Source organism: Hetaerina americana, unplaced genomic scaffold, assembly GCF_022747635.1.
Source record: "Hetaerina americana unplaced genomic scaffold, ioHetAmer1.1.p SCAF_5, whole genome shotgun sequence".
NCBI classification, from domain to species: Eukaryota; Metazoa; Arthropoda; class Insecta; order Odonata; family Calopterygidae; genus Hetaerina; species Hetaerina americana.
The window spans coordinates 64,295,040-64,322,022 of NW_027287095.1; the positions used below are offsets into that span (position 1 = coordinate 64,295,040).

General features: G+C 36.5%; 1 protein-coding gene across 1 annotated transcript in view; it reads left to right on the forward strand.

Annotated features, from left to right (window-relative positions):
- The first annotated feature begins 490 nt into the window (after positions 1–490).
- The window catches only part of LOC139694087 (orexin receptor type 2-like), an 87,892-nt gene continuing 61,399 nt past the window's right edge, over positions 491–26,983 (forward strand). Inside the window, exons 1-2 of the mRNA XM_071592512.1 lie at positions 491–656; positions 18,149–18,264. Coding sequence (XP_071448613.1) covers positions 491–656; positions 18,149–18,264 — 282 coding nt within the window. The remainder of the gene's footprint in view (positions 657–18,148; positions 18,265–26,983) is intronic.

Sequence of the window (26,983 nt, forward strand, 5' to 3'; positions counted from 1 at the left end):
TCCTCCGTGTCGAAAACCACCTCAATTTTCTTAATTTTACATTGATTCTATTTGCATATCTATCGCACTGGCTTTCATCAGCAATATTTGCAACCTCTTTGCTGGCTGACAAACTAGTGCAACTAGTATCATCAAACTTGATGTTATCGCTAATTGGGATGATTGATGATAGCGATTAGCATCATTCATTACGCGAGTTATCATTAATTGCGCAAATCTTAAATAAAAACGCCGAAAGGTCAGAGGCCATTTCGATCGACAACCGCAATTTCCGCCACTAGAGAATGAAATGCCTAGAAAAAACTCTTATGAAGAACAAAAATTTGAACCTAGACTGTAATAAGCTGCAAATGTATGTCGTTTACTTTAAGGTGACTCGTATAGACAATAATAATTAGCAAGTAAATTATCGTCAAAAAAGCATTCAGGTGTTCATATGTGTCTTCAGTATTTGATCAAGATCTAAACGGCTCCTCTTTTTCTTCCTTCTATGGTCGTCGTTTTGGGCAACAGCGTGACCAACTACTTCCTGGTGAACCTTTCCGTGGCTGACCTGCTAGTGACCTTCATCTGCATGCCTATGGCCGTTGGACAGTCAGTTCACCGCCTTTGGCTGTACGGGGAAGCGATGTGTAAACTCACTTACTATCTACAAGGTAAGCGAACTTCCGAGTATGTCCGACCAATGTCCCAACGCCATTAGTCCGGGACGTGTACGATAAGCCTTCCGATCACTACCGGTCCATCCTCCCCTCCTGCCAACCCTTTTCTCTCCCCTTCCTTCGCGCGAAATCTTGGGGCCAAAGAAAACCTCCAAAGCGCTACCGAAACGTATACAAAGTGTGTCTACTTAATAATGAACGTATAATGAACAGAGCGTGAAGGGATTGGAAGATTTTTTCTCCGAAAAATTTACATGCATGAAAAGGTTTCCACCATTATGTTTTCGTAGACATTTCCATCCTTTCGGCATATCCAATGGGATTTGAAAAGGAGTGCTTATCTCAAAGAAGAATATTTCTGTAAAAAAACGTTTCATATTATATGTATCTCATTTCAATAAATGTTCACATCAAAGAAGCCCAAGTGATATGATTAGTAATAATAAAGTAATAAACTGTTTCCTCTTCCCAATGTGTGATTCTTTCCAAGATTATTTATTCCATTTAAATCAATTACAAATTTTGTACCTAATTGAAATGTCATAATCATGGCAACCTATCAGTTTGATAGATAGCATATTTTCAAAAACTATTTTTGAGGATTGGAAAGTCTACGCGGTTGGAAAGGACAGTCTTGTCCGATCCATGTTTAAGAAAACTGTGCTCATTAATATTGAAATGGGACACATCTTTTTAACACAACTCTCAGATACATTCAGCTTCTGTGAACTAGGCCCGTACGCACTAATGAGCAAAAGCTGACCAGCAATTTTTTGCGAAGACTTCCCAGTCGTAAATGTTTTTACTCAGCTTTAAATATAAGAAATTACAGGTATTTGTCAACTTTTGCCTTTCAACTACTTTGATGCCTTAAACCTTTCTTATGTACACTTGACGCGAGTAAGAAATTCTTCGTTTACTTTTGTTAAATTCACCATTTTAGTAATTGAAAGAAATATTATATTTAGCTTAGCGATCACTCTCTCGGAGTAGGATATTTTCATATCGTTAAAAATTTCCCCAAATAGCAAGTTTGTCACCAATACTGTTCCTATAGTAGCTACCAAACGTTTCCGTAAAAATGTTTTCGTTGATTCAATTCCAAATCATCTTATAATCCTACACAGTTGACTAGGTCTCTATTTTAAGTTTTTACATCCAACTTAAAACATTGAAATGATTCGAGACAGATAAAATATGAGATTGCTTCTCTGTAAGTAGCTAACGGAAAACCAAGCGCTCCTGCCAAAATGTTCCAATGAAATTCAATGCTAAAAATATTTTTCGATTACTTTTTCCACCCAATTTCTTTTCTGGGGTAGCACAGTTATATCGAAATAACCGAATTTGAATCCGGAGAAAGTAGGAAATTAAATAGCAATCGGATTCAGAAAGTGGTTCGGATACGGTAAGGATTGTATTATCAATCCGGATTCGGCTGTGTGCCAAACGAATAGAAGAGTTTTTTTATGAATTGTTGTACGAATTTCGTTTCCATTTTGGCAGAGTGACCGTTTCTGGTGTACATTCATATCCTCTTTCTAACCCTTAAAGTCGTTCGTCTTTTGAATGAGCATTATAAATGAGGGTATATTTTTTATATTTTCTCAATTTGATATGATTTCTCAATTCAATTATTAAACGTGTCTGACTTTTTCTTCGATGACATATGATAATTGCTGAATGTGTCATAAGCAAATGCAATAAATTATTCAGTTAGTCTCTTGCACCGATGGTTCCTTAGAATATTGACGTGATTCTTTTATTAATAATAATATTTTTTACAAAAAGGATAAAAGATTGACACACCAATTAGTAAAGTCAACTAAGTCCCGAATTGATATATTTAACACCCAAAAATGAAACTTTGGATTATTGTCGCATTATTTACATGAATGAACCTTTTAGTTGAATCAATAGGCATGTATTGTTTCTATTTTTGAAAGTCAATTTTATTTTTCCAAATTTAAATTAATTCGAATTAATTTTTTGACGTAAATAAAAATCTTTGAAAAGTTGCACTATTTTTATAACTTATTGATTACCAAACTTTTTTCTTGAATTTATTAAAATCGGCAATTCAAATTATTCAATCTCAATGTAATTTATAATTTTAACAATCTTTTTGTCTCAAATCACCATAATAACAGTTCAAAAGATTTAAGTCATAATTATTAATTCATACATATAATGTGCATATTTGCGTGAACCAAATGATGCATATCACATATATCGATAGTATTAATTAGGTTATTCATATTTTTCCCCAGATTTTCATGCATAAATGTATAAAAATATCCATATCACACTCTTTAAATTACTTTAATGCCTTGTTCTGAGTGTAATGTATTTCTAATACTTCATTCAATCAATAAAAACTTTTAACGCAACAAACTTTCAATGTCATCAATTTAATCAAATGCTATGCCAAATCCTTTCAGAAATTTTCTCTACAATCTCACTGACCACTGGCTGGAAATTTTGTGTCGACCTCCATCTGCTAATCAAATCTGAATACAAAGTTATTCAAATAGAAAGAGCAGATTTTAAAATGAATATTTCAAAGAAACTGAAAAATCTAGTAACATATTCTGCCTATCATTGAATGGAAGAAGGTTTAACATTTTAAAATACCGCCGATAATATTCATTCAAATCCACACATCGGCTCCTATATTGTTTATAGTAAAATGCCGAAGTCGGAGGGGAATTCGTTTTGTATGCTGCAGTTTGTGAATTGTATGGTTTAAAGTGAATTCGCCGTTGAGCGCAGAGCTGCCTCGCCATTGACGAACTTACGAGTGGTAGAGAACATTCATAAAAAAATTGTTACATATGCAGGTGGAATAGAACTGGTCGTCCTTGCACGTTAGATAGAAACGTTGTTCTTAACCAAAGTGCGTTCGTACTGTCCACAAAATCATAGAAAACTCTACACTTGAAATTCCTCAAGGATCAATTAAGCCCTTAACATCGTCTGTATATGTTAACGTACATGTTGTGTTTGCAACGGGAATTAAATTCTAGTGGTCATGAAAAGGTATTCAGCGCTGGAGAAATATAGGACATAAGACGACAATTTTTCTTAATGACTATGAATCCACTTCTTTGTCTCTCTGGTAAGGTCAATTTCCATGCTACTAGAGTATGAAGGGATAAAAAGCCTGCCGTAGTCGAGTGTGAAAGAGACACTCAGGCGAGTAAGCTGCTTTTGGCGTTTTCTGTAATCGAAATTCAGGGGACTTTCTTTTTTTCGAGCAAACTCTGAGTGAACTTTAATATCTAGGCATATCCCGCACCTTACGTAAACGCAGTCCAAAATTCAATCCAACACTTTTGACCTGAAGACGCTCGACGGAACACCAGCGTAACCTTTGTCCACGAAATCAATTTACGAGCTAAATACCCGAAAAATGGAGGTCAATTTTACTTAATATCAAGGCGGAAGCCTAAGGACTAACATGTGCAGAGTGTGTTTATATCATTTACAGTTTCCGAGAAATAAAAATGTTATTTCTGTTTATTTTTTTAATTAACTCTCTATATTAGTTTTATCTCTAAATAGTCACAGATAACATGTATGTTTATTGCGTAAACTTCAATTTCATATTCCACTTGAAGATATTTTAGCGGAAAGTGAAAAATAAAGCGGCAACTTTCATTATTTCTACAATTTTGACCATTTACCATTTTTTCCCCTCTTTCTGAAACAAACTGAATCAAAGATACATGTATGAATTGTATTTTTTTAAACATTTTATGTGCTTGAGTTCACTCATTTTCATAGGTAAAATTTAGTATGCAATGTCAATAATACGTTCTAGGGTATCTTAGATTATCTTGGTAATATTTTCTCTCGATGAGCGACGTTTTTCTCTCTGCCAGAACGTGGATGTTTGTTCGTTAAATGGGAGGTGACTGTTAAAATAACAGTCCGTGCAAATATTTGTTGTATTATTTCTGGGGAGCGTTATTATAAGTTAAAATATTTTAAATCAACAATAATAAGGAAAATATAGAAGCATTGAGATTCCATCCTCGAGGCAAAGAATAATTACCATTGTTATTTTGTCTGCATCGGAGTAAGAACACTTAAACATAATTAAATGTTAATATATATTTATTTGTGGGTCGCAGTAGTCAAGGGAAAGAGCGTTGACCTGGAGAGCCCGGATTCGATTTCCGGGCAAGCCTCTCTAGGCACCTGCAGATCCACCCCAGCTACGTGATTTTTTTGGGTAACAGATCTACCTGGGAAGCCACAACCGTCACAGGGAAAGGAACTGGCCCCCCTACCCTGATGTGTGAATACCGCATGCCGTATAGGGCTTAGAACTGGGTGAACTCTAACATCACCTACTAAACCGACCTTCGGGTTGATTACTGTGTTTATATATTTCATTAAAATTTTTGAGGACAAAATATTTGCACAGAAACATTTATGTTATCGGCATCGTTCCATCTTTTTATTTTTCCATTTATTCATCTTTTGCTCTATTTTCAATATCAGTGCCCCGAAAGATGGGTTTCCACTATTATTTAATTCAAAATGCAAGACTTCTTTTTATACAAAACATTTACCCCATTAAGTTTTTAACATTCTCCTTTATTTTCCAAATGTTAAGACCGAGCAAAACATCATTTTTTCGCACCAAAAGACGGTAAATTAACCTCATTTCATTAAAACCCCTGCATTAAAAAATTATCAGCACATCCATACACCTCTATCAATTATTAGTAGGCGACCGACAGCTGACGTCATTTGCGCCATTAGGGATGGACAGTTGAGGATGAAGGGTGGAAAGAAAACCAGGCGTCGGCATTAGCCTACTCTTTACGAAAGGCGCCAAGGGGTCCGCAGTTTAACGTCCCATCCGACGGACAACACACTCACTCAAAGTGCCCTTCACAAAGCACCTCAAGTAGGGATACCACTGAAATATATGCAACACCGCCCTGGATTTGAACTCGGGCCCTCTCCGCAACATTTCGATCCCCTATAAATTATTATTTTTAAACATTGCTTAACTTCTTAAGACGTAACAGAACAGGGTCCTCTCTTCATTTACTTACTCGCATCAAAATCGAACATAACTACTCTTTCTGTAAATTGTAAAAATATTTCCCTTCAGTTAGAGTTCCCAAGCGTCGGTTCCTCAGTTATGCGTCTGCAAAGGCGTCTGACCCTAGGAGGCGGCCATTGAGTGATGGTGTCACGTTAAAGTCACTATTGAGGAAGACAACGGGAAACCACCTCAACTATTATTCCCAAAGAAATAATGATGGAAAATATAGAGAATATGAGTCCTGGTAACTACGGCACTCGGCCCAATCGGCCGTGTGTCGTGCCCGGCAGCGGGAGAGGTAAGGCTTCCTCGCTCGTCATCTCACGAAACCCTTGAAAAAGAAAACCGACAGAAGCAGGACAGACGACGCAGAAGAAGAAGACCAAATTAGTTAGAATAGAAACTTGGATTGTTAGGACAATGTTAAGGAGAGGAAAATTAATATTAAGTGAGAGATGGGAAGAGGAAATATAGATATTTTAGGTCTATGCGACGTGAGCCAACGAGGGGTTGCCATGATATTGAATAAAGAGATAGGAAGAAGTGTAGTCAACATAGAACGAGCAATGGATTACATATTACTCGTAGAGATAAAATCAGAACCAACGAACTTGGTCATTGTTCAGGTATACATGCCGCCGAGCAACCATAAAGAGGAAGAAGTCCATAGGATATACGAACAGTTAAGAGGACATAATCGCGTGACTTCCTGCAGGGAAACCTATATTACCTCATATAGCCTGCCATAATATTGAATAAAGAGGTAGGAAGAAGCGCAGTTAACATAGAGCAAGCATAAAACCTACTGGATAGGGTAGAATTTGGATGAACACATCTACCAAATAAATATTTTGAGACTTCTAACAAAACACAAAATCCAGTCTCCTAGTCTGTATCAGGTCCCTCTTCATCTCTGAGTACTTTCTTCCTCCCTTCATCCCGTCCAACATCCCTATCCTGTTCCTTCCCTTTTTTCGTTTGCCTAACATTCTCCCCTCTATTACAGTCTTCAACATCCCACTGCCGGTCAATACCCCCTTCATCCACTTTTCCTGCCTCCATAGGATTTCTCCCAACATACCCCTCTCTTCGCCCACCATACCAAGTACTTCCTCATTTGTTTTCTTCTCTGTCCATTTCACCTTCTCCATCCTTCTCCACACCCAAAAAAGCCTCCAGTCTACGTCTATCATCCTGCTTCAATGACCACGTTTCCGCGCTGCACATAACTAAGCTCCATATTAAAGTTTTAACGAGTCTTTTCTTAACATATAGAATATAATGATGGACTCAATAGAAAGGTATTATGGTGTATGCAAATTCGTAGAGCCGTTTTCGAGACGAGATTTTTATGCATGCTAATGACATTCATTCATAGAATATTTGCTCGTATTAGAGCAACGGTATGTTAAAATATTAATACAAGAAATAATGCTCTTTCATGTGCTATAAATTAGACTGTTCATATATTTTCAAGCGGAGTGTTTTGCTAGATCGCTCTAAATATTTATTAGTCTATTTTCAAATATTTGGAAGGGCTTCACAAATGAGTCTCTATGCATCAAACATAAACCTTCTCAGCCCGTTAATGTTCTGCTTGCACCAACCCCATCATGACAACCCACAAAGAAATGCAAATTTATTGGCCATTCGTAACTTTTGGTTGCTCTTTCTCCTTTTGAGATGCGCGGTCGGGTCTAGAGGTAAACATCCGAAATCTCTTTGAGAGTAAAGCAGTTTAGCAAGAATACAAGATATGCCAGCATTTCGGAAAACGTAATTTGTGGTAAGCTTTTTAGTGTAGCTAGGCGATAGAAATACGGCTTTGAACGATGTCTGAAATAGAAAAGGTACCATGCACATTTCTGCTTCGGCAATTTCCGTTTAAGGGGAAAAAAGTATCAAATTGATTGTAATACATATAATGACGTATGTCCTATAGGTTCTTCCGGAGAAATTGTTAACGAATCCTAAGAAAGTTTGATTCAAAAATGGTAAAATTATTTTATTGGTATTATTCTGTTATTAGTAACCTCATTGTTCAGTTATTATATACCTCAGTTATTATGATCTACTTCCAATCACAGTACCCAAAGGTGACATTTCTCGTGGTTAATTGAACCCTGCAATTTTCATACGAAGGCAGATGGGGAAAATTTCCGATTATAAAGCAATTAAATTTATTTATTTCGTTTTTTCTTTGAAACTTACGTTATCATCCCGCCCGTCCACTGAGAAACACTTCTATTTATTAATTATAAAGTAGAATGTTCGTGTTATACGTAGGGCATGCGAATTGCGTATCCTGAAATGTACCATCTCCTGAGAAATCGTACGGTGATAAATCAAGGTTGCCTTATTGGAATCTCTGGGCGCACGGACACCTGTGGTGCTCGTGGAATAAAATAACGAAGATATCAACTTTCAATATTTCAAGACGGGAAAAATAAGATAAAAGTTGAAATTTTTATCAATGTCCCGGATGAAACAAATGAAGGAGTATTAGGCATGGTAGGGGAGGAAAGGAAGTCTTTGGGAAAAATTTTAAGTCTAGAAATCGGATGTAGAGCATTTTTATTGGCAATGGGTAATGTTACAGATATTTAATTGAGTAGAATATGTTGGATAGGTGAGGATGGGGTGGAAAATAATGTTCGTGAGGATATTAATGGAGGCAAGAAGTATGACGAATTGAAGAATGGGTAACAGGAGTGCAAGGTATCACGTAGTGTTTTTAGATGTGGCTTAGAAATGTAGAGAAGGTTAGTATGTCCATACCAAAGCTATAGTGTTCCCATTAAAAATATTCAAGCTTCACAGTGCTTGCCAACCGAGTAGTATTTTGCCAGCATACTGGAACCCGTTTTGAAATGAGTATAAAAGTGTTTGTGGTTATTGCAAATTATTTAAAAATTTAACCATTAAAACGATAATAATACTTTGCGATGGACCCGGAGGAGTTCTATTACTACTACCTGTAGGAATGTACTGAAATAATTGGCGATTTAGAATGTTTCCTTGATGAATGCACATATTTAGCTTCTTTAGACACCTCAAGGTCTTGACATTTTCGTGTCTTGAGTAATTCAAAACCTAAATCTTGGAGTCCATGACATTCTTAGGTCCCAGATTAGACAGTTTTTAAATTTTATGAACTCGTAGCAAACCTTTAAGAAATAAAAGTTTCTATTTCACTGTGAATGATCCAGCCTGAGTGGAATATGAAGGCTTATGTATTAATGACTGAAGACTTATTTGTTTACAGCAAAGGAACAAGTTTTGCGAATAGTCCTTCAAAACAAAGAAACAGATCGAACGGAAACATTGAAATAAAAGTTTTCGCATGGAGAATGTCATAATTAGATATAATATGCATAAATATATCATAAGAAAACCAGATAAAGCCACCTTGACTCCTTTTTCGAAAGTTCGATGAAAATGGAGATTGAGAAGAGATTTATAATAATGGTACATTAATTTTTTTGTATTATGATACGTCAATGGTTTCGATGCTAAACATCAGCGGGTGACTTCTTCCAACCCCATCTAATGTTCATGTTAGCATCAAAACCTGAGCAAATCGATGAAAAGTTTGAAGTGATTAGTTAGTTTATTATCTATCTATATTATAAAAGGATTCCCCCTAGTAGTGTTCGTTCTTAAAATGCGGTGAACCTTGGAAATATTCAACATTCCCTTCGTCAACTGCCGCTCTGGTTATTAAATCGAATTGATTGCTCTTGAGAAGACATTCTTAATTTCCTTGAGGTTACGTGGAAAAGGTGACAATTTATTGAAGGAAACGCCTGCATATCTTCCCGCCGTTCAATGAAGGCACACTTAGATCGGTTTTAGCTCATCCAATTTGGCATCCATCACCCGACAACTTATATTCTCTTGGGGAGGCGAGTATAATATTTGGTTTTTTATGAGTAACTGAAGTAAAGGATTATTTCTCCCTCCCACACACTCCACATTAAATCCCTTTCAACTTATTCTTCCCGTAATGAAAATCCCCAGTCTTTCCCTAAATTCGGTATATCACGCCGCTCCCTTTCAGGGTTACCAAATCCAAAAATAGCCTCATCTTAAAGTTATTTCAGCGAATGTAATAATTTTTACTTTTCCTTTCCACACTTACCAGACCCTGCATGCTAATTTAGCCTCTCTCATATTCTTTAATTGTTTAATGGACGCTGTTCTGCTTTAGGATCTCTATTTAAATATTCTTAGTCATGAGAAAGTTGGATCGTTACTTAATAAGTTCATGTGGGGGAAAAGGGATGGTGCGATAGCTAAGGTATGGCTTTCTCCCGTGAGGTTCCGGGTTCGAATTTCGGAGGCAGCAGATTTTTTTCAGCTGCATCCCGACCCCTAATTGAGGTGATTTGTGGAGAGCACTTTGAGTGAGTACGACGTCCGTCGGATGGGACGTTAAACTGCGTACCTGTTGGCTCCTTTCGACAAAAGTAGGCTAATACAGACACCGGGTCTCTCTCCACCCTTTCTTTCCCAACCAACGCTAATAGCGCAAATGACTTTAGCTGTCGGTCACCTCCCCTAAAACTGCTACTACGAGTTAATGAGCTACCTTAGTTCATGTATCAACGAGTGACAACAATGCTTTACACCCATTCATGTGTATAAAGTAAACATATTTGAATTTAATATAGTTTTTAAGCAATCTTAGGGTCTTATTAATATTTAAACTTCCTCCACAGCATATAGTATGTCAAACTCTCCATGAGGCACCATTTTTTAAGCAATAGTATTTTGGCTCTTTTATCCTATTAATTAATTAATATCAAAAGAAGGTTATCAGGTAATGTAAATACTACAACTAGTACATATATAATTTCGGGCATTAAATCAGTTTTACGTAAGAATGACATGCATATCTGCACCATTAATCCATAATATCTCTGTTGGTTATCTTCCATTTTTCCATATAAGGAAGAGCATGTATACGATTCAGAATTTTCAAATCAAGTTCTGTGAAAACTAACTCGTTAAGGCCCTGTTTTATCATACTCATTTATTAGAATGCATTAGGGCTACATATATAGGAAATTTGCTAGAAATTATATATTATACTTGAATTCGCGATGCCACCTCCTTAACAATCTTTTAATGCGTTCATCCATTAGTTTTTCGGCCAAACTAAACCAAAGAGGCTTCTATGAAAAGTGTCCATTCTTTCTTGGTATAATGGCCGATAACATTTCCATATGTGATGACATTGAGTAAAATGATAGTAAAGTTAGTTAAGCATCTTTTTAGCCGTTCCACTTATCTCTCCCTTATTATTTTTCCCAAGAGAACACTAAAGTAGAAGATCTAAATGAAGGATGGTTTATAGGTGAGGATAATATTCTTTTTGATGCGAGAAGTTCATCCCGCCGAGCTATTTACCCACTAGCCTAACATTTCTTATTTGGAATATAATAGCACTAAAAGAATGATATATATTTGGACGGAAGTAAGCACTACCACTTCTCATTATGGTTTACGAAAAATCTATAGTATTTTTTTTCAATTTCACTCTCGTGTGCGTAACAAGAATTTTAGATCTTTATTTCACCACAATTTCGTGTTATGGGTCTTGTATCATGGAAGCTAGCCTCACCAGTATATTCATTTTCTAATCGTGTGGAAAGCATAATGGCATTTCCGATATCGATGACGTGAGATCCCACCGATCCCACATTTCTCCATAACCATTCATCCCCCACCCTGCCTTTCCCATCGACACTGTTACCAGGAAGCAGATATTTCAACCTCTCGGCATGCGTCCGAACACGAAAAGGCGTCTCACCCAACCCTCGGGTTCCACTGGTCCGTCACGGTTTTCTGGAATAGATATCTGCGGCGTGATGCCTTCGAGGGAGTCCAAGGGAAATGTTTTTCGTTCGGTACGGCCACGCTCCACGCCAAGTAGGAAACACTGACCGGTCGCGTCGAGGCCCGCGAGGCAGTCGGGAGAATTCCCGAGTCAACCATAAAACTCCACCCAGCGCACAGGCCAACCGAGGGCGGGTTCACTAACGATCTTAACGCGGAGGCATAAATCTCCTCGGGTCGTGAATGGACGTATCCGAAAACCCCTTTCGGCCCCCGGTGCTCCTTTGTTCCCGTGAAATTGCCTCCCTTCGGGGCCATCGTTTGCATTGTCGGGTCCGCGAAAACAATTTCGCTGCGAACGACACAGCGGAAAGCCATTTGTAGTACCGTATCACCGGTGGCCAAAGAGGTTTTCGATTTAAAACACGGGACAGGATGAACGAAGCCCACTTTTGTCTTATTTTTATTCTAACGCACATATATGGCGGCGCAATTTCCGGCGTCAATCCGAGGGAATTAAAAAAATGAAGTATTCACATACTTTATTTTAAGGAAAGTTTCTGGTTTGGAAGGCAAAAATCGATCGCTCGTTTTATTATATGAAAAACCTGTGCCATATATCTCCAAACAGTCGAACTATTACACATATATGTATATATATATAATTAAGTAATCTACCAATTAGGGCAGATTTAGCAGATATATATATATATATATATATATATATATATATATATATATATATATATATATATATATATTATTAAGTAATCTACCAATTAGGGCAGATTTAGATGGTTACCGCTACCAAATTAATATTTTGAGACTTCTAATAAAACACAATTCAGCAACCTACTCTACATCAAGTCCCTCTTCATCTCTGTGTACTTCCTTCTTCCTTTCATCCCGTCCAACATCCCTATCTTGTTCCTGCCCTTTCCATATTTGCCTAAAATTCTCCCCTCTATTACAGTCATCAACATCCAACTGCTGATCAATACGCCCTCCATTCATTTTTCTTGCCTCCTAAGGATTTCTTCCGAAAAACCCCTCTCCTTGACCTCCATACATAGTACTTCCTCATTTGCTTTCCTTTCGGAGTATTTCACCTTCTCCATTCTTTTCCACGCCCACATCTCAAAAGCCTCCAATGTACGTCTATCCTCCTGGTTCAATTACCACGTTTCCACGTTGCACATAAGTACGCTCCATGTTAAAGTTTTAACGAGTCTTTTCTTAAACTCCTTACTCAACGTCCCTATCATCAACTCCCTCCTTGTGATAGTCTATTTACCTAGCGCATTACTTCCCCTTATGTCCCTACTACTTTGATCATGTTGGTCCAATACACTTCCGAGATACATACACTATTCTACCTGCTATAGTTTTTTCCGTCCTGTTTTAATGTTAAGCTTTACCTTTTTCTATCTAGAAAATGGGATAACCTTTGCTTTATTAATATTGATTCTCATCCCATATCTATCGCACTGAATTTCCAATTCACTCAGTAATGCTTGAAACCCATTGGATGACTGACAAACTAAAGCTTGATCGTCTGATCTAAAACTGATTTTACGAATTCTCCTCCGACTTTCATTACTACCTCCAGTTCTTCCCTTGGCTCTTTAATCATTCCCTCCACATACATATATGTTGAACACTACCGGTGATAATGGGCAACCCTGCCTTACACCTCTTCCTAACATTGCCCATCCGGACTCTCCATTCCCCACTCGTACCTGAGCAGTTTGAGACTTGCACAGGATGTGGATTAGCCTCCTGTCCATCCAATCTATTCCTATTTTCTGCAATATACTCATTAGTTTTTCCCAATTTACTCTATCAAACGCTTTTTCGAAATCTACAAAACAGGAAAATACGTCCTGATTGTATTCTATACTCCTCTCGATTAGTGATCTCATTACTGCAGTGGCATCACGCGTACCTCTCCCCTTACTAAACTCAAACTGATCCCCCCCAACTAATCATTTGCCCGGCTCTCTATCCTTTTGTTTATGATCCTGAGAACAATTTAGCTGCGTGGGATATCAAACGTATTGTTCTGTAGTCCTCACATTATATAGCCTTACCTTTTTCGAAATAGGAACTAACACTAATCTCACAAAGCCTTTCGGCCATACTTCTTCCTCATAGATACTACGAATCAGTCCATATAGCCTCTTCCTCACACATTTTCCTAAATCATTTAGTAGTTCCGCAGGAATGTGGTCTACTCCCGCGGCCTTATTTGATATAAGGGAGATTCTTAATGCCCTTAGTATCTCATCGTCGAGTATACCTGGACCTAAGCTTTCTTCCTCTACGTGATGTCCCTTTTCTATGTCTAATCCTATTGTGCTAAGTTCTTTACCATACATTTCTTCTAAATATTCCTTCCATCTCTCTTGGATCTTTATCCCTAACTGTTAGCACAGATATTTCCTTCTTACTTCCCAATAGTGATTTAACCTTGCTGTATAGCGCACCAATTCCACCTTTCCTTGCAAACTTTCCATATTCTTGCACTGCGTCTTCCACCATGCTTATTTTGCTTATTTGTTACCCGTCTAAATTTATTATTTAACTCATTGTACTTCCTTTTGCCTAACTCTGCGTTAACATTCTTCCCTTTTATTCTCTTATCTGTCTTGGTAATCATATCGCCCGTGACCCATGGTTTCGTGTTCCTTTTCCCATTAACGGTTCCCATAGTTTCTTTTGCGGCTTTCGATATCCCTTTCTTGATACATTCCCATTTTTCTTCGATAGTACTTAGCTCTTTACCATCCTCCATGACTTTTTCTACAGCCTGCTGATACTCCTTCCTTGTCAATCCAGATAATGCTTCTACATACCATTTCCTAAACCGCCGCCCCTGTCTTATCTTTTAGAAACGGATTCTACACTTCATAACAACTAAATTGTGGTCAGAGTCGGCATCCGCTCCCGGGAAGCTGTGCGAATGTATCACACTGTTCCTCAACCTGTGTCTAACCAGGATATAATCTAGCTGATACCTTTCCGAGTCACCTGGCATTTTCCATGTATACCTGCGCCTTTTGTGGTGTCTGAACCAAGTGTTGGTGATGAATTACCCCTGTCTCCTGCAGAACAAAATTGCTTTCTCCCCGCAGTCATTCCTCGCGCCTTAACCATAGTCCCCCACCTCATCACCATCTCCTCATTCGCCTACCGTCGCATTCCAATCCCCCATCACTATCAAATGTTTTCCTGCAGGAAAACACGCGATTATGTCCTCTTAACTGATCGTATATCCTATGGACTTCCTCCTCTTTATGGTTGCTCGGCGGCATGTATACCTGAAAAATGACCAAGTTCGTTGGTTCTGCTTTTATCTCTACATGTAATTTTCTGACCGTTACTTGTTCTATGTTGACTACGCTCCTTCCTACCTTTTTATTTAATATTATGGCAATCCCTCGTTGGCTCTCGTCCCCGCCGCTGTATATTATTCTATAACTATCACTCCAGTAATCCCCACTACCCTTCCACCTCACGTCGCATAAACCTAAAATATCTATATTTCCTCTTCCCATCTCTCGCACAACCCTTCAATTACGTCAGTGGAGTCCATGGGAGTACATACAAGCATAAGCAAGAATAAGCATACAAGCATATTGCAAGAGCAAATAAGCATAAGCAATGAGGTAACAAGAATAAGCCTACACGTAGACGTAGAATATAATGCGGAATGAAGAGAGATATAAAGTATTCATGACTGTAGAACTGGGTTTATATATGGGGTTTTAGGTTGAATCCTTTGGAATGGAATTGGGAAGTGTAGCGATGATCAGCCGGTGTCCATCCAGAACCCATCCCATACGGCAGACTACCAAAAATAATAATTCGCCCCTTCCAACGTGCTTATTCTTTTCTTCAATCACCTTGCTTCGTCAACGTTCTCCCTTATAAATCTTAGGCTCCAACATTCCGTTGCCATTCGGTATGCACTGCATCAACTTTTGTTCCCTCTCTCGGAGGTCTTAAGGAAACTCTCTCCCTTCCATTTTCATACCCAGCAATTTGTTTTGTATTGGTAGGTCACTATACTTTTCACATTATTTTACACTCATCTTTATATATCTACTCCCTGGAGTAATTCTAAGTCCCGAGACGGTCCCAACAAGTGTTCAATATCTCGTGGACTTCTTTAGGCTTGCCCTTAAATATTTCCTTCTTCAGTTCGTACTTCCTATTTTTCTTTAAACATTAAAAACAGTCTAATTTCTTCCTTCTCGATCCCTGCTTATCTACGAATAAAATTCTGCCATCTTTCAGGGCCTTCAATACCACTTCACAAAATTTCTTCATCCATATTTGTCTGCCTTCTTCGGATTTTACCCATATACAGGTAATGTATCTACTATTATTGAGCCCTATTTGAAACAAGTCTGCCAATCCTAAATCTAACTCTCCGTCCAATTTATTTTATAATTATTTTCTACACAACCCACTTGGCAGAAGCCTCTTAATCTTCATTCATTTTATTTCCACGTCCAAAAAACAAAATTTGGGTCCATCTTATCACCCTGGTCGTGATTTTACATGCCGTTAAATCTTGTCGAGTTTTAATAAGGACAGTGTTTCAGGTTATCTTAACAAAGTTGGATACAAATGCGACCTAGGAAACATCGCAAATAGACCATATCATACTTAAAGACGGAAAAATTATTGGGAAATTGATGTTGCAAGACAAAAAGAGCCGAATGATTTTCAATGGGCAGCGATATGGAACGACATCATGCGCTAATTAGCTTCGATTACTTTCCCAATTTTTATTCGATACTTCATTGTCTCAATCTATCCTAACACGGGTTCCAATCCAAAAAGAAGGAAAATTTTCAGTTTTTCTCGTGAAAGCGAGACCATTAGGTCCTCTTTTTCAACGAACCTGATGTATTTTTAAATATTCTTGCAAAGATAAGTACGTATTTCTAGAGGATACTCCAACCTTAATTTCCTCGCTTCTCCTAAAATGGGACTAAGGCTTGGCATCTTCTTTTGAAAATTATCCCGTTCGCTTGACATTTTGAAAATCTATGGTCTAAATATCCAGTTTTTCTCAATACTTATAAAAGTTTTCATTAAGTAATTAATGATAAATTTCCATGGCTTTATCTTAATAGAAAAGCCTTATTTGTGGAATCAAATCTCATTAAAGATACAAATTTTTACAACGATTTCTTGAAGAAGTCAAAACTCACTTTCTGTTAATGGCTATTCAATAAGGGTAAAAGTTATTTTGAAAATAAATAACTACATATGGAAAAGAAGAATATGAAATTTTTCTCAAAAGCTGCCTGCTCTTGCTTGCATGATGAAAAGGATGAATTCGGACAATGAGGTAGGCTTTTAGGCAGAAACATGTTTGATATCTTCATTTCATGTTTCATATTTATCATTGGAGTAAAAAATCATGAGAGTTAAGTTATGAGTGAAACCAGTCGGTATGAAAAAACGTAGAAAGTTTTTTTTAATAGTACTATCTTTTTTAAAACAACATAATATTCTATTTCATATTCTATCCTTTTTCATAACCCATAAATAGTTGTTTAAAATAATGAATTAATTGCATCTTTGCCGTATTTTTGAAAATAATTAGAATCATGATTTTTTTTGTGTTCAGTATCTTTCTTTTTAATCAGCCTTGGATATATACGTATTGAGTATAGAATATGGAGCAGTGAACTAATTCAATCGGAATGAAAATGACCAAAAGATCTAGTCGCGAGTGAAACAACTTCCCACGGCGATTCAACCATCTTCCTAATTCGTTATGAACAGAAGATCTATTCAATCAGTTTTAGATTAATTATTATAATGATGCATTTGCCTTAGATATCCTTACTGCGAATCAAGAATTATACATTAAGAATGTGCATGGTTTTATCACATTGCCTCCTCCTATTTCAAATGACGAAAAGTTATGACTAAGGACAGGCCAAAAAGTGAAAGAATTACCATTCATAGCTTTACAACAGAGTATATTCTACATACGATGCTAAACCTATCACAGCTTTTGCAGAATTATTCGCTATGCTTGAATTTTTTCAATGCCAGTTGTATTACTTTTGCTCTCTTAGCGTTAAAATACGCGCGTCGAATTAAGAAATACGGAGTCAAACTGTGAATTGGTATTGGTCGAGCGGTGTGAGCTGCCGTAAAAGATAAAATCTTTCTCCATATTTCCAAATAACTATGTCCTCGCGAGTTCAGGAGGTTCCATACAACAAGCGCCAAATATCATCCCTTCACCTTTCTCTCTCGACTCTCCTCCTCTATCCTCCACTCCCTTCAGTGGCCATGACATTACTTCAATAGTTTTACATTTTCTCACAATGTGAGAAGCCAGAGGCACGCTTTTACTTTTACGTACTGCCTTGATCCGCCTACTGCACAATCCGCCTTCGTTGATAGCGTTGATACAGCCTGGCACTGGCGTTGGGCTGTCTCAGGGGAGTATCGAGAGGGACACAGCTCTCTCTCGCTTGGGCCTACTTTCAAGCATCAAATTGCTACCCTCACTTATCTCTCCCTCTTTCACCTCCTCCACCCGCAGGTGTGTCCGTGGGAGCGAGCGTGTTCACCATCACGGCGATGAGCATCGACCGCTACCTTGCCATCCGGCATCCCATGGCCTTCCGGAAGGTGTTCAACCGGAAGTCGACTCTAATGGTGAGTGAAATTGGACTGGCGTCTGCCATTGGTATCGCGGATATCTCAGCCAAATCTTGTATGGAGTGGTACGGTGGGTAAAGTTGATGTCAAGTTCACCCTGTTTGGTGTCAAGTCGGCCCAGACGATTGGATAATAGTAGGGCCAAAGGCGATGTGATTTTACTGCCCTAAAGGGGGCTGGTTGTCGATGTTTGACGTCATGTCCAAAGGTCAGAAGGACGTTCGGAATCTCGCCACAGTAGGGACAGGGACAACAAAATGACTGAGGTATAAGGAAAGTCTTCGATTTTTTTATAGTTATCACGAAAGGTACTAATTAAATGTTATTTCCATATCAATCCCCGAAAATTAATGTGGGTATTGCACTCTGTTTTAATAATATTTAATTCGGTCCGGTTAATAATATTTAATCTATAATTTTAACTTTGCTCAAGGTAATAGGAAGGTGTGATGTAATATTTTTTTTAATATAACAATGAAGATTGTAAATGAAAAACAGGTTTACAAGGGGCAGAGAGGTCAGAAGAGGTCAACAACGGATGAACTAACTATATCTGTGCTATATACACAGCAAGAAAATCAATAATTCTAATTAGCCAACAAAAGAGAAATAAAATTGTCACATTATTTGCTGATTGAGTTAATGACAGTGCTGTACCGTAATCGGCAACTTTTTTAAATTAGTTTTTGAACAATGAAAGAAAGTTTCAATTCCAATGATTCCATGTAGCTGTTAACCGACATTTGAGCTAAATATTGATATCAACGTTTAAGTATTTCCTCAAATCTTCAAACATCGAATTAGGCTTCTAAAAGTTTAATGGCTGCTAATAATAATGATGCCGAAAACTGTATTTTTAATTCGAGATGTATATCGCCAATTGAAATACTTATCACCGGAAAAAGCTTGTGGACAAACATTCTCTTGGGCATGACAAGGGCCAAATCTGCTAAATAGTAACTTAAGAGTTAAAAAATCCAACCATTTTAATTTTATTCATACAGATTAAAACTCAATATATAGTCATTTTCCTTCAACCAGGAACATTGAAAAGCTTATTTATTTGATACCCTGGCTTCTTTCTGGAATGGCCCAAGGAATTGCGCGGACAGAAAATTCTGGTAATCAATTCAAAGTTCTTAATGAAACGATAACTTTTCATTTTGTAAAAGATCATTCCCTAATTGGGGAAATCAATTTTCAATTCGTGATCAAATTCTACCAGCGCGTAAATTGAAGAAACAACTGGCCGGTTCATACAAAGGTGATTAAAACCGGGGACGTTTCTTCTGAAAATATTTTCTCGGAGTGTCATGAGTTTCGTGTTTGAAATATGATAAGCTTAATTGCCTTTCAGTTCAATGCAACAATTTCAGAGTGTAAAAATCATTCGCCCTGTGGAAATTTGCCTTTCAGTTGTTTGAGCTAACTCCATTGCGACATAATTATAAGTATTAAAGTAAGGAATAATTTTGAATTACAAGTATTAAAGACAGACAAATTATTTAAATCTCTGAATATATTTATATGGTCCGATCTCGTATATCTCAATTGTATTGTTGCAGTTTAGTCTCAAGTTATCATCCTTGAATGGAATTTCTTATCTTTCGAATTTATTACTTGTTGTTAAAAAAAACATCAAATTCCCCAGAGTTTTTGCACTTTTCAATCCATTTTGAAAATTTTTCAGATATTGCATTTCAAAATGTCGGCGGGCTTCCATGTTCCTGGGAAATATACATATTTCGTATTCAAATGCGCAACCTTATCCTTAAAATTAATCCTCTTTTAAATGAAGTAGCATGAAAAAATGAGGAAAAATAATAGTATCTACTAAAAACTGAATCCAGAAGATTTTCATGCATTTAAAATTAAATTACAAAGTACATAACTATTAATGATGATGGTTAGTATCATATTATTTTTTTGATTCCGCCTCCGTACTCCCAAATCGGCAAGTCAATTTCTTTTGAAATACGTTCTAATCAAACCGGTGAAGTCACTCGATTATTATGTTCCTTAGTCGGAGATGTTTTTTTAATTATGAATATCATCGTCTCTTGTGATTGAATCATCTAACACATCATATATGGTGCTTTAAAGCTACGAACTAATTCTCGATACAATCATACCTTTTTCATTAATTAAACGGGAGAGCTACCTCAAATTTTGTTACTTTCTAGAATTTTAACAGATAAAGCAACACGATATCATAGGGAAAAACGATCATACATTTCAATTTCATGTCCTCATTTGAGGTGTGATAAAGAGGAAAAATATCTTCAATACTTCTCAAACCTTTCCAATTATTGAATAAGACGACAGGATTAGTTTAACAATCAAACGGAGGCTATTGGACAAATCGCAATGTTAATGTGCCAATATGAAATAGGCCCTGTTCCACTCAGTTTTCAGCTGACCTCTTTCCCCCTACATTAGTTCCTTTGCTTCTGCTTTTACTTGTTCCATGTATCTGACCCGACATCTTATTCTCTATTTCCCCCGTTCATCTTTCCCTCGAAGATTGTTTTCTTCGGGTCATCGTGCCTCAAAATATGCTCTGTTTGCCGATCGGCGATCTTCCGCTGGACATTGGAGAAAGTTTTGACTCAATTATACGTCAGCTAATCACCAGATCGTCGCCTTCTGTCCCTAAGGCTATTCCTTCTTTTTCTAAGTTTTCATTAGACTTCTTTCTTCTTTGTTACGTTTTAATTAAGTTCTTCTTCAATCCCAGGCTTGTGTTTCCGGCTGTTAGTAAGACTTTTCTCCTGATAGAGTTCCTTCTTAGCTTGAGATATTCTGTTAACATTCTTGCTTTCCATCATTGCTTTTTCTGCTTCAGAAAACAATAATGAAGCAATATTAAAGATCTTTTGTTTCCTCAGTTTAATATCTGAGTTACATTCTGCTCTTCCTCCTTTTTATGGGAGTTCACATCAAAATAAAAGAAAATGTCGTCATAATCTTCGTTTTCTTTTGTTTGTGTTCAGTTGGTACCGCTTCATTACTTTTTTGTCAGGTTAACAAGCGTCTTCTCTAGGTCCTCTTCTATTGCTACCATAGCAGTTATGTTGCCGTTGAAACGTAAGATGAGGATTTTTTCTCCATGGATACGACCTCCCGCCGCATTTCCTTTGTCATCGTATATTGATTTCTCGGTGTAGACACTGAGGATAATGGGCGAGAGGGCACGTCCTCTTTTTTATTCTTGCTTCTTCCCTTACGTCATTGATCCGTAACTTTTACATCTGCGCAAATTGAGTGCATTTTCACCAGTGCTTTTGCACTCCTATAAGTCCAAAGTCATAACAGCTTCTTCCGAAAATTTTCACAAAGACGAAGCTTTTTCTATCAGCAATTCCTTTTCTTAGGTATCAATTCCAGATCTTATGGTACCACAATTTCTGGAAAATAAATTGCGAGTTTTTATTCATTTTTACTGGTTCATTGAATATTAAATTTATATATCAAAATACACTTTGCAATGCTCAATCATAAAGGTAGAGATGTTACCTCAAAATTTTGTTACCGGTTGAATTCGCGAATTTTTGATTACATTGATACTAAACGATGCATTGTAATTAATTTCAAACAGGTATTCTACTAAGGTAAGTTACGCTATCGCATTTGAATATAGAATTAGGTTGATAACGCGATGACGGTTTTAAGAGTACCAAAAACCAGAGGCGCGATCATGAGCTTTTCTTTCAGCCAATGATTAACACTATACATATGCGATTTTTCTTTGCATCACGCTTACCTCCCTTAGCTTAGCTCCCGTGATTCTTATTAGCTCCAGGATTTGCTTTATTTTGGAGTTCGCATCACGAAATTTGACGATCGGCGATAAGAATATTTTTTGCCCGTTGTCTGAATAACGTAAAAGACCGCGAATGCGTTATGAAGATTCAGGGTCGAGTACTCAATTCCTTGGCGATTCATGTAGTATAAATATCTGACCACTTCGGCGTTTCCACGCAGTTAATTCGTGAAGTGTCTGAAAGATAACTGGTTTATATTTTATGATACAATATATGTCATTAATCGTAGAATAAATTAAGTATCGTTGCACAACTGTGCATTCGTTAAACCCCGCCATATGCTTAGTGGAAAGTATTAATTAGCTACTTTACATACTTTGCGAATAAGTAAAATGTGATAATATAATAATGTTACAATTTGGCTTCAGACTATTGCTAATATTAATGTGGGTAGTATCAAAGGCAGCATTCGAGACGGCTGGTTGTAAGAAGCTACTAATTGGAGGTTCAGCGCGTAAAAAAAAGCCTCGACGAAACATCCGATGCTAAGGAGTTTCTCCGAAACAAGTATTTACAGGAGACATGCTACGTTTCTAAGATACAACTGAAAAAGAAAGAGTGAGACCACTTTTTTGACCACATAATTCACACTCATCCTTAGTGCTTCACTGATTCTGTCCAATTCTATCCGATTATAAACAAATCTATTTTCTTGGCATCCTACCACACGCCAAGAAATACCAGGATAAAGGTGAGGAATTATGATGTATTTTGCGACCGTAAACTATCTAACAAAACGACAAGTGATGAAAAACGTGAAATTAATGTTAATAACACCATCTAATGTTAAAAATATACACAAATTTCCAGGGTTAGTTCTTGCGTGTTTGTTTGTCGTAAAATATCAAAAACTTAGCATAATTATTTTTTATTAATAATCAAATTTTATTGAGAGCCATTATAAACATAGTTATATTTAAAGTATATTTTTGCACTATAACTATTATAACAAGCTATAGTTATTGATGATAGATAACATCTGAATAATGGTTTCCTCTGTTTTTTTTAAAGTTCGGCAAAAATGATAAAACATAGGAGGACCAATATTTGCCACTTAAGAATTCATGATGGCATTTTTAGTCATAATTACTTGTATTGAGGCCAAATTCATTTATTCAGTGTTTAATTTAATAATTTAGCTAATAGCAATAATTGGTTGTCTAAAAATCATGAATAACGAGTTAAATTATTTTAAAATATTAATAATGACCTGTTAAACAATTTCTTGACAGATTTGAATAAAATGAATCATTACGTAACACGAAAATTTCAGTTTAATTTCAATTTAAATGAAGAAAAAGTAATTCAAAAGCATCTGCAAATAAAAATATATAGTGCAAATGTATTATCAGGAGAAATTTATACTCAATCAATTAATTGAGGGAATCTGTAGGACAAAATTTTTAACTTTTCTTATTTCCCATTCTCATGGTTGAATCTTGAATATGCAATATTTGAGAGATTATTATATTAAAATTTGCAATACGTGGATATTTATTTTTCAAATTATAACAGATATTAATATATATATATATATATATATATATATATATATATATATATATATATATATATATATATATCTAAATATCTATCTATAAAATATATATTCATCAAAAATTAACCTTAAACGATAAGTTGTGAATAAACATCATTTTAAATCGGAAATATTCAATTTCGATTCACAGCCAAGTTTTCCACAAGGTATGGAAGCAAGAAAATAAACATTAGTGGGAGTTATTAATGCATTCGAGCTGTAGAAATAAATATCTCACCAAATGAAAGATTTTTTTCTTCCTTTAAATGAAATTCTAAATGGATTGGCGCAAGTTTTTAACTTAGTAAAGAAGTATATTCAAAACGATGGCAGCCCTATTTACATGCATTACCATGGCGGAGGATTAAAATTAAGGTGAGCATGAGTTGATATATTCTCTCTCATGTGAGCCATTTCGAACTACATGTTCTGAGAACCCAAGGGACTCCAGGCGTCATGTGAATGAATTTCAAAGGTGACGCACGTCCCATAGAGAAATGCGGTTCTCGCCTGCGTGCTCCAGGAAGGCAATAGCGCGCTCACCTTCGCTCTCCAATACTATATGTCTTAAGGTTTGGCATGCCGCCTTCAAAGATTTTTCCAAATCCACCTTCACGTCACGTTGCACTCGCCGTTTTTTTCCACATTTCTATAACATCCGCGAAATGTTCGAGACACCTGCTTGCATCTTTTACCCGCTTCATCTCCATGAAAACCGTTCCGATTCCCTTCTTGGAAAAGTACTTTCATATCTCCCCTTGTCACGTTCTTTTCCAGTCCACGATTTAGCCTTTTCTCGCTCTTTGCACAAAGGGAATAACCTTTACTTTCTTCGATTTTGCTCGGCGGCCCTCTTAACCAGACATGCATGTGCAATGAATACCACGTCGAATATAATGTGGGCAAAAAAAATTCAAACACTTTGGAGGCCCATGTGTTTGATTGGGTACTATTCTTGGTGCGTCCACAGAGGAAATCAGCTCAATTTTGTCATGATACTTTTCCAGAAATAATCAGACATTTACAAAAACCACAGTCATCTATTTTTCAGTAATTTTAAATCCAATTCCTATATTGTCGAAATCATGTCTCCAGATTATTAGTCCCATTTCGTAGAATAAGTGTCAGTACAAACTCCACATATTAAATTTCACATAAGATTAGTATAATAAATAAATCTACAAAATGATAGTTACTGTGTACCATAATAAATCCAAAGGTACATTGAAAATGCAGCATCAACTAGAGTGATCTCTTTTGAAGTAAGGTCTTCGTGGAATATTTTTTTCTACCTAGATCCCAACAAATTTCCTTCTGCCTCCTCAGTTATGCCTCTCTCTTCTGAAGCTGCATTTTTTTTCACCTGGGTGAGTGGATCACGTTAAAAGATGATCCAACAACCATCATTCAGTGTTCTGTGTAATCAATGGCCTCTCTACTCTGAATCATCCGAGAGATTTAAATTGCCTTTTAAATATAAAGTGCGTTATTGTGATTTTTGATTCTTTTGGCAACCCATTAAAATATGTCCACTTGATTGGTTGGTTGAGAAAATTGACTCGATGTTATTATTCTCTGATATTAAACTCAAATTCAAATACTTTAAAATGATAATTAATCTCTTGGGAAAGTTGGCAGTTTAGTTTATTATATAATCGACAGGTTTGTTTCTTGAAGGTTGGCATGCATGCAAGTACTTTCAGAAGTAACCAAATGTAACTAATTTCACATTATAATTACGTTTAAGCTTACTATTTCCAATAAATTCCCTATATTAAAGAGAAAATAAAGAATGTAACATTCCTTAATAATATGGAGCTTCATGTACAACCATCTTGCATATTAAAGGCTATCTCATTCTTGGGTCACGTGCTTTATTCCGCTTCATTTGAATACGTTTTTCTGAGGAAAAATGACCTTTTTCCTCTTCAAAATTTCTAAGGCTTTCGCTGCATCCAAGGGCTGCGAGGGAGGATAGATTCAGATTTATTATTCTTTTGGCAAGGGAAAAAGCGAACTGTTTAGGGTTAATACTCCAAGTCATAACGTATACCAACAGCTGTCAGTCAACTAGATCTATAAGTTGCATAGCTCTCTCGATGGTGTCAATTTGAAAACATTATTGAGATGCTCAGCAACCGACCCAGCGCCAATACTCTAAGAAAATTCAAGTACCTTCTATGGCTAACTTATTTGTGATACATTATATACCCAAAAACCACCCACAGTCAATTTAGAACTCAACTTTCATTTTAAAACAATGCAAACTCAGCTTTAAGGTGAAGTAGATAAATTATAATCATTTCTAATAATTAAAAAACAATACAGTATATGCATATGTATAATGTATAAGCATAATGACCACTTTGACAGTGCCCAACATTTTATTTTTTTTATTTCTTCGACCGCTAATAATTAAAAGGGCCAACATTCACAATATTACTTTCAGCTCAATTCTCTGGCCATTCTTTACATTCTCTGCTCCAGTCTCCGTGATGGCATAATTTTTCAATGTTTTTCTTCCATTATGCGACTGAAGTCTTGTACTGTTACACAATCATACTTTCCCAAAATTTCAGAGGCTAAGAAGACGCCTCGGTAGCTTAACTGGCTAAAGCATTCGACCGGACATCGAGAGATCCGGGTCAAGGAGAATTCCGGTAACAGCGAATGATTTTTTACTAAAATGCACATTAAGCGGATGACTCACTTAAACGTTACTGTTGCTGCACCTCCCTCAGTTTATTGGAACTTATTTTCTTAAGTTTTCTATGAATTTGAACGGCAGGGAAAGAGGAGAGAATTTGCCTAATTAAACAATGGCCCTTCTGCAACGAAAATAAAAGAGGTTTCTCGTTTTCATGTTCTAGGATGGCATGGTTCTATAATTGCTAGATTGGTAGGGTGGTCCTATACGCACCTTAAAATATTGCATGGAGACGAGTCATTGCGTCACCTGAGCATTAATCACATGAGTCAACTGCTTTTTATTATTATTCTTCAATAGAAAAATAGTATGAGTGACAATCAAATAAAAACTTGCTCTTCCATTGCGAAGCATTTTTGAGGTTGTACACAAAACAATGTTATGTCTGGGTAAAAATACTTAATAAAGCAAGCTACAAAGTATTTCGTGCTCCATTTAAACATAATAATATTCCATGGAACAGACGATAAAAATGTCAATTATTTATGAGTTGACGAATGCTTGGACAATATTCTCGCGAATTTAATTAAATGATGTGTGTGTCTATATATATATATATATATATATATATATATAGACACACATATTTATATTATATATAATATATATATTATAAATTATATATATATATATATGTATATATATATA